Source organism: Corythoichthys intestinalis, chromosome 8, assembly GCF_030265065.1.
Source record: "Corythoichthys intestinalis isolate RoL2023-P3 chromosome 8, ASM3026506v1, whole genome shotgun sequence".
Classification (NCBI taxonomy): domain Eukaryota; kingdom Metazoa; phylum Chordata; class Actinopteri; order Syngnathiformes; family Syngnathidae; genus Corythoichthys; species Corythoichthys intestinalis.
Window position 1 is genome coordinate 50540933 of NC_080402.1, and position 12649 is coordinate 50553581.

The window sequence follows — 12649 nt, forward strand, 5'->3', positions numbered from 1 at the left end:
ATCGGAACACGGGGGGCGAATGAAGAGGACGCTCGGATACACACACACATACAGTAGAGGTCCCTCTTAGCCATTTGGATGCCAGGAAGGCTGGGCAATAGCCAATGGCTATTGTTGTTACAATGAGCAAACTCTGGGAGCTGCGAGTACCAGCCATACTGTATTTTTCATGTCGGATTTAAGCTTGGTTTTACTTACGATTGGATTTAACTAGCATACAAACAGGAAGGATTGTCTCAGGAGTGAGTTGTTGGAGGATTCAAGGTAAATATTATATTTTTCGTACCACGCGTGCGTGATTGAAGCATTTATTCGCAGGAATTTTCTTCGTTGTTTACACATGGAGGCGGCTAGTTTTCGTAACTGACTAGCCTCATAGTTTACTTTTAACCAAGAATCGAGACTGTTTTACGTCCATATCTATAAAGAATTCAGGGTATAAGCATTTCTTCACATGAATTTTCGCCAGAAAAGCTCCTATTACGCCAGGCGGCCACTAGCCTCATTCGCTAACATAGTAGCATGGTACTGTGTACTGTATTTTTGCCTTCCGTATCCTGAAATTTCTTTTGTAACAAGAGGCAATATTTTCCCATTGAGGCGAGTTTTAACCAGAAAATTCTGTATATAGAGACGTTCGTAAGTAGAGGCATAGACATCATCACTATCGACGTGCCACTTCGTCATTCTTTGCGCGACGCCTTATCAGAGGGGGCCGAGCTTCATTTAGTAATAGCCAAAGACGGCACACGCTCATGTGGGATTTAAGCTTGGATTTACTTACGATTGGATTTAACTACGAAAGTTGTACCGCATACAAACAGGAAGGATTGTCTCAGTAGTGATTTGTTGGAGGATTCAAGGTAAATATTATATTTTTCATACCATGCATGCGTGCATTTAGTCGCAAGAATTTACACATGGAGGTGGCTAATTTTCGTAACTGACTAGCCTCATAGTTTACTTTTAACCAAGAATCGAGACTGTTTTACATCCCTATTTATAAAGAATTCAGGGATTTAAGCATTTCTTCACATGAATTTTTGCCAGAAAAGCTCCGTTTATGCCGGGCGGCCACTTGCCTCATTCGCTAACATAGTAGGATAGTACTTTGTCAATATACGTTAAAATAAATGCTAACTGTGCGGTTTCTTTGCTTTTAACCAAGAATCGAGACTGTTTTACGTCCATATCTATGAAGAATTCGGGATTTAAGCATTTATTCACAAGAATTTTCGCCAGAAAAGCTCCGTTTATGCCGGGCGGCCGCTAACCTCATTCGCTAACATAGCAGCACGGCACTTCGTCAATATACATAAAATAAATGCTAACTGTACGGTTTCTTTGCTTTTAACCAAGAATCGAGACTGTTTTACATCCATATCTATGAAGAATTCGGGAATTTAAGCAGTTATTCACAAGAATTTTCACCAGAAAGGCTCTGTTTACGCCTGGCGGCCCCTAGCCTCATTCGCTAACAGTATATAGTGTAAAATGATAATAAAAGGATATTCTATTCTATAATAATTTGTGATTGTATATAGAATTTATTAATTATCTATTTACATATTATTTATGATTGATTCTGCATGTTCTCCTCAAGTATTAAGTTTCTGATGTTAAATGGAGTGATTTATTAGCTGATGAAAATTTTTTTGGTCAAAAAATTGTATGATATGTTAAATATTGCTATTGATCCTGAAAATATAGGTGATTATCTCTGCATTTGGTGATTTTTGTGCATCAAGTGTAAAATCTGAGACTTTTATTGCAATTTTAAGTTGTGTTATACTTATATAGAAAATAATTAACCATGATTTTATAAGGAAACGACTTGGAATTTTTATATGCTGCTGACCATGGTGACTCATATATGGCTAAGGTAGGTGCCTGTTTAGGTTTTAGGTCGGTAGCAGCTTTGGTTTTGTAAATATTTGAATTTGAAGTTTTTGAAAATAGGCCCCCTACGAATCGGCCCTGTTTCCTGTGTCATGTCAATAGGTTATGAAGTCTATGGTAGAGGTACCACTCTAGTAGAAAAAACGGATGGAAAACAGCACAGTATTACAGTGGTACCTCTACATACCTAGTTAATTCGTTCCAGGACCTTGTTTGAAAGTCAAAATGGTCGTACTGTATGTCGAGCAAGATTTTCCCATTGGAATACATTATAATTCCATTAATTTCTTCCACAGCCCAAAAACCTACACTAAATCCATGGCTGTGCATGGCTGTCACCCTAGGAGGAAGCCTCTTCTGAAGACGGAACACAAGAAAGCCCACAAACAGTTTGCTGAAGCCATGTCAACAAAGCACATGGATTACTGGAACCATGTCCTATGGTCTGATGAGACGGGCGGGCTTTCTTGTGTACCGTCTTCAGAAGAGGCTTACTCCTGGGGTGACAGCCATGCACACCAATTTGATGTAGGGTGCGGCGTATGGTCTGAGCACTAACAGGCTGACCCCCCACCTCTTCAATCTCTGCAGCAATGCTGACAGCACTCCTGTAACGAGTCACATGACATTTTGGAGGGAAAATGCCAAGCAGTACTCAATTTGGACATTGAGAGATGTCCGTAGTTTCTAAGGGGTGTACTCACTTTTGTTGCCAGGGGTGTAGATATTAATGGCTATATTTTGCGTTATTTTGAGGGGAAAATAAATGAACTCTATTATATAAGCTGCACACAGACTACTTTTGTTTGTGTCAAAGTGTCATTTTGTCAGTGTTGTCCCATGAAGATATATACATAAATATCTGCAGAAATGCGAGGGGTGTTCTCACCTTTGTGATACACTGTAGCAGTAGGTAAAAAAAAAAAAAAAATGAAGTGAATCTGATAATTGTCACAAGTAAACCAAGTACCGGTAAGAAGCAATGTGTGATAATGTGTCATCATGCATGGCAGGGTTTGACTGGAAAAGCTGTGCAGCCACAGTAGAAATCATACATGCGGGTTTTAGACAAGACACAGGTGCATTCAGTATCAGTTCACCACATTCTTTCATCTGAGTGTGTATGTGGTTGATAGGTACCAGAATGGGTGCGCAGGTGTCCGCTTAAGGCGTCACGTCGGCGGCAAGCGTAGCTGCACATGGGACATTTGAAAGGCTTTTCCCCGGAGTGTAGTTTGATGTGGCGAAGCAGGTTTCCCTTCTGGGTAAAGGAAGCGCCACACTGACTGCAGTGGAATGGTCTTTCACCTAGTAATTATACAAGTAAAGGGGTATACAAATAAACACTTTTCTATAAAATACAGTATCATATCAAACTTGCCTAACCCTATACAGGGATTCAAACAAGGGCGTAGGTTTGCATAGGGACGATATGGACATAACACTACCAATTTTTCAGAATGCTCAAATTGTCCCTACCAACTTTTAAGCAAACTTATATGCATTATATAATGGGTTCAGTTATATGGGTAATTTAGATTGTCTTCCCATATGTTGAAAGAAAAGAATTGACCCTACAAATATTAAGTGAATTATTTTCATTATGTTAAAACTTACATTTACCCCTTTTCACTTGCTGAATGCGCCGGTCCATTTTTTTCCACCTCAAACACACGTTTGATTGGCTGATGACTTCACCCCTGACACACATGCACGCTCGCACTCGCACAGTCCCTAAGTCGACAACATGCCGCCTCCTCCTCCCCCTTCGAAAAGGAGGGAAATTAAAAGTTTTTTTTCGGCCAGCAGCAGCCACTGTATGTAATTTCAAAAGACGCCAATGTTGTGGAGGTAGGAAACACACCACTATTTTTGCTACTGAAAGTCTGACCTGCATCAGAGTTAGCATAACAATAAACTTTGTGAACTTGCTAACCTGCAAAACTCGAGTAGGAAGCCGCTTAGAGAGGACTGTCCTTCTGTTTGTGTTTTCTTCTGTTAACGTTAGTTATTGAACTGGGAGAAATGTAGCAAACTCTGCTGGAAACTATATAACCAGAAAAACGTGAGCAAGAAGCTGCTTAGAGAGAGATGGGTGCTGCATTAAACTCCTATGTTGCCCACACAACACAACATAATCATAATTAACTATCTACATTTAAAAAAATCTTGGTATGCCGTGAGCTACCCATACTGCAATCGACTGGTCCATCGTGATCGACGTAATGAGCACCCCTGTATTAGCATATGAATTAATTAGGTTCATATTCATGAAAAATGTAGCCCTGACCCCAGTTCACCCAATCTGTTTGGTCTTATTTATGTCCCATCCTGAGCAAAAAGTGTACATGCAGGTTATGCTGTTACATCATCCCTACCAATGTTTAGACCAAACCTGTGCCTTTGGATTCAAAGGACTGTTTACATCCATTAAATACGACACTGAGGTAGCATTCTAACAGTACATACTTGGGTGAATTACTCTGATACCTTTTTTTCTGTCATGGAACTTATTCTAGCCAGATGCCTTTACTTCTTCCATTGATGACCGTAGTGACTTGCAAAAACCATATCAACCACCCATCTTTAAAAAGAGAACCGCTAAGCACGTCCTCACTGTCAAAAACCCCCAAACGGTCTTCTCCCATGACTGAAAGAAAAATCTATATAAGAACCACATGAAAAAGCTACAGCCATTCTATTCTCCCATGACTGAAAGAAAAATCTATATAAGAACCACATGAAAAAGCTACAGCCATTCTAAGAAAAAATTGTTCCGTGTTTTTCGCACTATAAGGCGCACCCAAAAGCCTTCAATTTTCTCAAAAGCCGACAGTGTACCTTATAATCCAATGCGCCTTATACAGTATATGGATAAATTTTGGTTAATCATGTCATGACTTTCCGTTTGGGGCGGCTCCATTCATTAAAGGCGCTCATTTTTTTTATTTTTTATTTATTTATTTTTTTTAAACCTGTCCTGTTCAGCTGTTTGACACAGAGAATGGAAGTCTAAGTGCCCAGATTCTGAACAGTTTTAATGTTTCACATTGAGAGTCTGACATACTCCCATTGTGATCATTCAAAATACCTTTTTATTATGACAAAGCAGCGAACAGGAAGGGATTATGGGGGGAAAGAAGAAAAGAAATACAAGAGAAGAAGGAAAAGAAACACATACACAAACAACAACTAGAAATACATTGAACATCTAAACTAGTTACTAATATGCTGGTGCTATCGTCAGCGAGATGTATTTCCGGTTTACACCATGTGGGGGCCTATTGGCCAGTGAAAGAGGAGAATGGGGGTGGGGGTGTCTATAAGCCTATAAGCTAAGTGATTGAAAGGGGTAGAGTGTACACAAATCAGTTCTGTGATCTAGAACCCAGTAATCGTGTGAATCTTTTATGAGTAAGCCCGTTGGCGACCAACCCTACGCCGCCGCATCGCCAATCCCGGCACCGGGACCCCCGACCCGAGAATGCCCTACCACATCCAGCAGCACGCAGGCCCCACCGGGCGCGCGACAGCCACGCAGACGGGCGGAGAAGCCGCGCGGGCGCCAACCCAGGGCCACAGCCCCCAGCCAGCCAGCCCGGGGAGGGAGGGAGGGCGGGCGCGGGGGCGGGGGGCCATGCGCAGCCCATCCCTCCTCCCGCAGCCCAGCAAAGGAGCCATCGTCCCCCCCCCGGGACCCAGGGTGGTCCCCCGGGCCACCCGCGCACCCATCAACCGGCCCTCAGGGATGGCAGGAGGGGACGCATCACCAACCCCACGCCTACACCCACCCCCGCCCGCCCACCCGGGCCACGAGCCACAGCCGCAGCCCCCCAACCGGCACGGCACGCCACGGGACCCCCAGCGGCCCACCAAGCCCCAGGCAAGGCAGGGTCCCCCGCCGGTGCAGGCGACACCCCGCTGATACACCGGCGCCCAGTGGATGGGCAGGGCGGATGTCCAGCCAGAGAAGAGAGGGGAAGGCGGAGGCAGGAGAACGCCCAGGAACTGCCACGGGGCGATGCAAGATCGGAGACCCGACCCCCCAACCTACTCCCGCGGCCGGCAGCCGAGGCAGAGGGGAGGCCACACCCCAGGAGCCACGCCATATAAAAAAGTGTGGGACCCACCTACCACCCTATTACTGTGGCTGCCAGGTTCCCGACTGGCAGCCATCACCCAGCACCGTGATGGGGGTGTGAGGGGAGGGTAGTGCAATGTATGCATTAAAATAGGAGAGCTTGGCTTGGGGCAGTGGGACCGCAGCATGGAGCTTCTGCCCAGCCGCCCGTCCCACCGCCCTTTGCCAGAGCTCTCCTGTGGAGTATGATGTGTGGTGCATTTAAAAAAGGTGCAGAGATGGCGGGGCCTGTGGTGAGGAGGCAGCCGTGAGGTACCCCCACCCCCAACAGGTCCCAACCATCCCACAACCTTGGTGTGTGGTGCATTAAAAACAGGGGGGAGCCGGGCCGGGACTGTAAAGCCCCGTCCCAACTCTCCCCGGAGAAATGTATGAGCATGTAAGTGCCAAGGTGAAAAATATTTACAGTGCCGAAGTGAGAAGTGCGTGAGTTAAGAGGCAGGCTCCCGCGGGCGTGGCCCCGTCCACCAGAACCACCGGCCGCAGGGCAGAAGAGGCGTCAGGGCCCCGATCAATCTCCGCCCCAGACCACCCACGGCGCCTCCGCGACCGCCCCCCCCCCCACCCACCGAGCACCCACCCCGCACTCCGAGCAGGCGCCACACCAAGCGCCGGCGACCAGGGGACGCCCACCCCACCGGCAAGGGACAGCAAGCCTCACCCAAGGCCCCGCGGGCGCCAAGAGGCCCCGCCAACGACCCCGCCGGCCGGGGGGCAGCAGCGGCCGCCGCGGCCCAGGGAGGCGGACAGGGCCGGAAGCAGACCAAGGGGACGGAAGCGCGCCCCCCACAACCCACCCCCGGGCCAGGAGGGGCGCGCGGCATGACACCAGAGGGCACCTCCCCGGCACCCGGTACAGGGAGACGCGGCTCCGGCCGGGCGGACCTGGGAGGGAACCATGGCTGCCGCATGCACCCCCCGGCCCCCACCCCAACTCCACCCCACCCCACCCCGGCCGGCCGGGGAAGGGCCGTGGCCCCGGACCGGCACCCGCGCGGCCCCCCCACCCGCCCACGACACCAGCGCGCGCCCGACAGGACCCCCGCATTAAAGGCACTCATGATAATCTGATGCACCTTATAGTGCGAAAAATACGGTAAGTTAAATTTCATGTTTTCTTCCCATTATCCAAAACATTTATTTGTGACTAACGTATATCACTTAATTAGGTACACTTACAATTTATTCAGATAAAAAAAGCTTAATTTAACAATCGCTGCCTGTCCACAGAGATAATGCTAAATTTTTGACAGTGTGGGTGTCTGTGAGAGTTATTATCCATCCATCTGTCAGTCCATCCATCCATTCCTTTTCATTTCAAGACATGGCTTCCACTGTATGTCTCAAATGGCCATTAGATGTGCCACCCAATAGCGTACCGCAAGAATGTTATTTTTAGACCGTGAAGTCACCATCGTATACCGGAAGTGGGTCAACATAGAAGCGCCCTCGCATACAACCCATGCTAGTACTGCTTGTTTTCTGCCAATAATCTTTCAAAAAAGAACATGCCGAGTAAACAGTGTTGCTATGGAACTTGCAAAAACGACTAGACATTGCGACATATGAAGGATGTTTTCTTCATATGTTTCCCAAAGCCAAAAAAAGAGGAAAAAATGTCAAGAATGGATCAACTTGTGCGGACGTCCAAAAGACCAGTTTAATGCCAGCAAGGTGAAGCCATTCACCTTCATATGCAGTAAACATTTTGTTGGCGGCTATGGTCCTACAGAGGACGAAGAGGTAAGCCATTTTGATATTTTTACTTAATTTTTTTAGCGTGGCGTTTTGCCGTGCTGCTTCTGTCTGACAATGAATGACCTGAAAAAAATTAAAATGGTATCTGACTGCCACTTTTGTTATCTTTTCTGTTGTAAAATACAACTTTGGTAAGGAGGAAGTGTAAATAAATTATAGAATTAAGGTTTGTTATGAATGAAAAAATTAAAAGTGTTCGTTGGCTGTCACTAAGTAGCATTAGTGATGGCGACACAAATATAGCAATGTGAATTACCCCCAAGAATGGTCAGGGACATAAGACAACCAGAGGATATAAAATATAAGAAAGACAGGGGATATGGTGGTTAAGGATAGATTGTTGAAACCGGAGAATGTCATTGTCAGTGGCGTATGGCAAATTGGCAAATGACACAAGAAAAAGGTGTCGATAAAAAAGCTACCTCTGGATAAGGTCGGCTGTTTTTCCCGTCTTTTTCAGCCCTCGACACTCAAGCCCCGGACTCCGACTTTTCTTGTTAAAACAAATTTTTTTTTTTTTTTTAAATTTATTTTTAAAACCTGTCCTGTTCCGCTGCTTGACACAGAGAATGGAGATCTGCGTGTCCGATTGGTGCTGAACAATTCTAATGAATTACATGGGAGTATGACATACTTCCATTGTGGTCATTCAACGTATCTTGTTTATTCGGAGAAAGCAGCGAACGGGGAGGGGTTTTGGGGCAACAGAAGAAAAGAAGGAAAGAGACAGAAAAAGCACAAACAACAACAAGAAATACATAGAACGCTTATACTATGAATATGGTGGTGCTATCGTTAGCAGAGGTTGCGCTAGACATTTTCGTTGTCTGTCATTTTGACTGACAGGGTAATAAAAATCCGGTCATAATCTATTTTTACCCGTCACTTAAATTTTTAAAATGATAATGATGACATATTCAATAGTATTTTGTTTTCATTCATTTTTAATTAATATTGTAACGCTTGCTTGGCGGCGAAAAATTAGACACGGAAGTCGTGGTATTTTTCTCCCTCTTTTTACTCTGCTTACCGCCAACACCAACAAAACAACAACTCTGCCCCCAAAGAAAAAGAGGCAACTATATAGACCCCAATCACCAACGTCACACAATGATCTTAATTGTGGTTGTCAGCCCAAAATCTTCTAAATATATATTAAATGCATCTTACCAGATATAAAATGACTACTACATAGTCTGTGGTGATCGTTTGGTGCCCAGATTTCTTGTCGAATTCCAGCAGTCCATCTCGCTTTCCTCTTCGGGTCTCTCAGAATACGGTACAACTTCAAGTCTCTCTGTCTATCTTCTCTGTTACTGCAACCAACCGCCACACACGCCTTCACCATTTTGATTATTAATGTTAACGAGCAGAAAAACACGCCGTAATAGGAGGCATGTACATAGCGGTAATGTGTAAACACAGCCGACACACAATATGGCGGCTCCAGTCAGGGGGGCGAAGTTGTGACGTCATGTGATTGGGGTCTATACACAGGCGGCAATCTAGTCCACCAATTGGATGACGCGCTGGCACATCAGGTGCACCAATAAGAACCTCGCGTTGATGTGTCAATCACTGTGCCGCCGCCAGACCCCGGTGACGCTACAATATTCTGACAGAATAGCCAACAACGTCATGCATTAAAAGAGACAATAGTTAATTAATATGCTCACTCGCCACCCTGTGGTCTGGGGTGTGAATTGCAACCTGTCAAAATGACGGACGGACTTCAGTTTTTTCCGTCACCGTTTTAAAAAACCGGTCAACGACGGAAAATATTCGGTTAACGCGACCCCTGATCGTTAGCTAGTTGTATTTCAAGTTGACACCATGTGGGGGACTTGATAACCAAGGAAAGGGGGGGGTCTGAAAGCAGAGGCGTCGCATCCCATTAGGCAAACCAGGCAATTGCCTAGGCCCCCTAGCCAGCAGGGGACCCCAGAGGGCCAACAGATTTAGCACACTCAGCTTTACTGCACTGTCGCAGCGACAAGTGTGACAGTGCCAGTGAAAGCCTTGTGTCTGAGTTCCCTGAAGGGGCCCCTTCACTCACTCTACCCCCCCCCCCCCCCCCCCCCACATGACACGTGAGAGTGAGCGGCGATTTGTTTTTTTTTAAATTGGCGTATATCCAAAATGAAGAGAAGTTATGCTTCTGGAAGTGACAAAAGAAAGAAAACAAAAGCAGAAGAGAAAAGGAAGCAAGACAGCGGTGAGTGTACTATGTTACTGTAGTTTTATGTGCTAATGTAGTCAAAGCCGGACACTTGAGTGTCCTAAAAAGCGCTCTATGAGACCGAGGAGTTATTATACTTTCATTAAATATGCTATTGCTCCAAGGCCAACTATCCCCCCTACTTAAACATGCTCGAAGGGCCCCATGTTGCTTGTTGCCTGGGGCCCCTGGGGACCCTTGCTACGCCTCTGAGTGTGAGTATGTTGGCATCCTATTCTATGCTGTCTCATCGTTAGTCCTGACACTAAGGTTTTTTACTTGAGGGTGTCTAATTTCACCTAGTCATGCATGAATCCCATTTGACATGTGATAGTCCCGCAGATAAGTGGAGATGCCGCATGGGTGCCGCCCCAGGGCCATGGCCCTTCCCCAGCCATTTGGGGGTGGGGGGGAGGGGCAGCGCTCTAAAACAATGGGTTCTAAAACAATGTTAAAAAAAGTTACGTTATCGTTAAAAGTTACGTTAATCGGTACGTTCCATTTTCAAACCGCACCATTTTGGTTCATCTAAGCCGCCGTAGCTTCCTCTGCATTTCCGCTTTCTCCCACGAGAGCATGCCGTCCTAAACAACAACAACAACAACAACAACAACAACAACTATGGCTACAGGCGATTCTGCTACTTTAGACCAGCCCAACTTGGACACAAATTGAATAACGTCATAAGTGGGTCTATTATCTCACGATGTACTTAAAGTATTGTTGTTTATGTAGAACACTTTCATGTACAATACAACGACAAACAGTAAAGTAGTACCACGTCTGGCTGAGTGTCTGTCTCTCGTCTGTCTCATTTCCCTTTAAAGATTGCTGTTACTAGATTGCAGTAACTAAAACCATTCCATGTTGTTTTTTGTTTCAATACAATAACATATTTTGGGAAAATGCAAAGTTCTACATTTGAAAATTGAATCTATATGCACATTTTTCATTGGCCCATTAATGTGCTTGACCTGATGTCTTTTGTCAAGATGAGGTGCTCATAAACCTAAGGGATCATTCTTTTTATTACGTTCAGTAGGGTGCTTAATTGTCTTTGTTCAGACAAGATGATCGCCACCTTATTTATTGTTATTACTGAGTGAGTTTTGCACTAATCATTAGTTTATGTAAGTAAGACCAGAGAGAAATATGACAGCACATCACCCTGAGCCTGGCTGCTTTCCTACTTCACCTGACTGACTTGATTGACTGGCTGGCTAGCTGGTTGGTAGACTTGCTCGCGGACTGACCGTTTACCTTTGCTCATGTTTGATTTTGTTTCAAATGGCATATGCACTTTCTTCGTTCATTATCGCTGTAATTAAGAATAGGGCTGGAATCTGTTGTATAAATAAAATGCTCCTAATCCCAAGGGATTGTTTTGTGGATATTAACAGAGTTAAATTCACTGGCACTTTCAGTTCTAATAAAGAAAAAATAAGTTTGAATGCTTTATTTGTCATTATTTTTTATTTTGCCAAGAAAACATAAACGATATCGGAAAATCGTGTTTGAGAGAAAATAATTGGGATTTTCTTGTTAGGCAAAATCAAACAGCCCTTCTACAATAGATAATCATTAGTCAAGTGCATGTTAATGTTCGATTGGAGGCCATCTTAAAGGTTGAAAAAAATTCTATGATGATACGAAGAGCAACAATACAGTATATTTAATAGGTTAAAACAAAGGCTGAATACAAACCATTGTATTCATCATCTTCCATATGTGGCTGCCATTTTCACCTACCTTGGGCAACACACTATCTATTGAAATGTGTCGACAGAGTGAGAATTGCACAAGGGCTGTTGTATGATGTTAAGTGTTGATTAGGTTCCTGAGCTTACCCGTGTGGCTGCGTTTGTGCACCAGCAGTACGTTGATGCTGACGCAGGACAAGCCGCAGATGTCACAGTTAAGCTTCCCCATTGACTGCGTGTGGGGACTCATGGCTCCAGTCATGTAGGTCCTCTCGGATGTGGCCTCTGCTGAGCCATCCTGCAGAGCTGCACTGTTGTACAGTGAGTAGTCTACCAACGACAAGTCCTCTGGTTCAGCCCCGCAATCTCTCTCTTCATCATTGTAATCGTCATCTTCTGTTCTGTTGCCATCATATCCTTCCTCCATTTGTTCCTCAGAGACATTTCTTTCCTCCTTTGGCAAAATTGCGCATTCTGACTCAGCCTCAGGGTACTTCTCATTGTTTCCTGTGTCTTCGTCCTCGACCTTTATCATTCCTAGGTGGGGATAGAGGCGCAATAAATGTTTGATATTTAAAATTTATTTTCTCAATATGACCTTAAAATAAGACTGTCGGATCAAATGAGATATACAAAATGCAGAAAAATATTCAGAGGACATATTTACTTATACTTGTTACTTTGGTATTTTAACAACAACAACAACAACAACAAAAGAGTACTTTGTGAAAATTAGGAGAAGGCATTTTTCTCTGAATGCACATACTGTAAATTACAAACAGGATCGGTTATAATAATTGCTTCAATTAAACGATTTTTTTCCCTGCTGAAACCAGACAGCAGAGGTGGATGGAGTAGCCAAAAGTTTTACTCAAGTAAGAGTAGCATTACTTCAAAATATATTATTCAATTAGTCATTCAAAAAATGCACTC

At 44.6% G+C, this 12649-nt stretch overlaps 1 protein-coding gene across 4 annotated transcripts in view; it reads right to left on the reverse strand.

Annotated features, from left to right (window-relative positions):
• Window positions 1-12649, reverse strand: part of LOC130920912 (zinc finger protein Aiolos-like) — a 33105-nt gene that overhangs the window by 9378 nt on the left and 11078 nt on the right. For all 4 annotated transcript variants that reach the window (XM_057844453.1, XM_057844451.1, XM_057844450.1 and 1 more), the window contains exons 4-5: window positions 11864-12253; window positions 3040-3207 (exon numbers count right to left, since the gene is read on the reverse strand). In XM_057844453.1, coding sequence (XP_057700436.1) covers window positions 3040-3207; window positions 11864-12253 — 558 coding nt within the window. The remainder of the gene's footprint in view (window positions 1-3039; window positions 3208-11863; window positions 12254-12649) is intronic.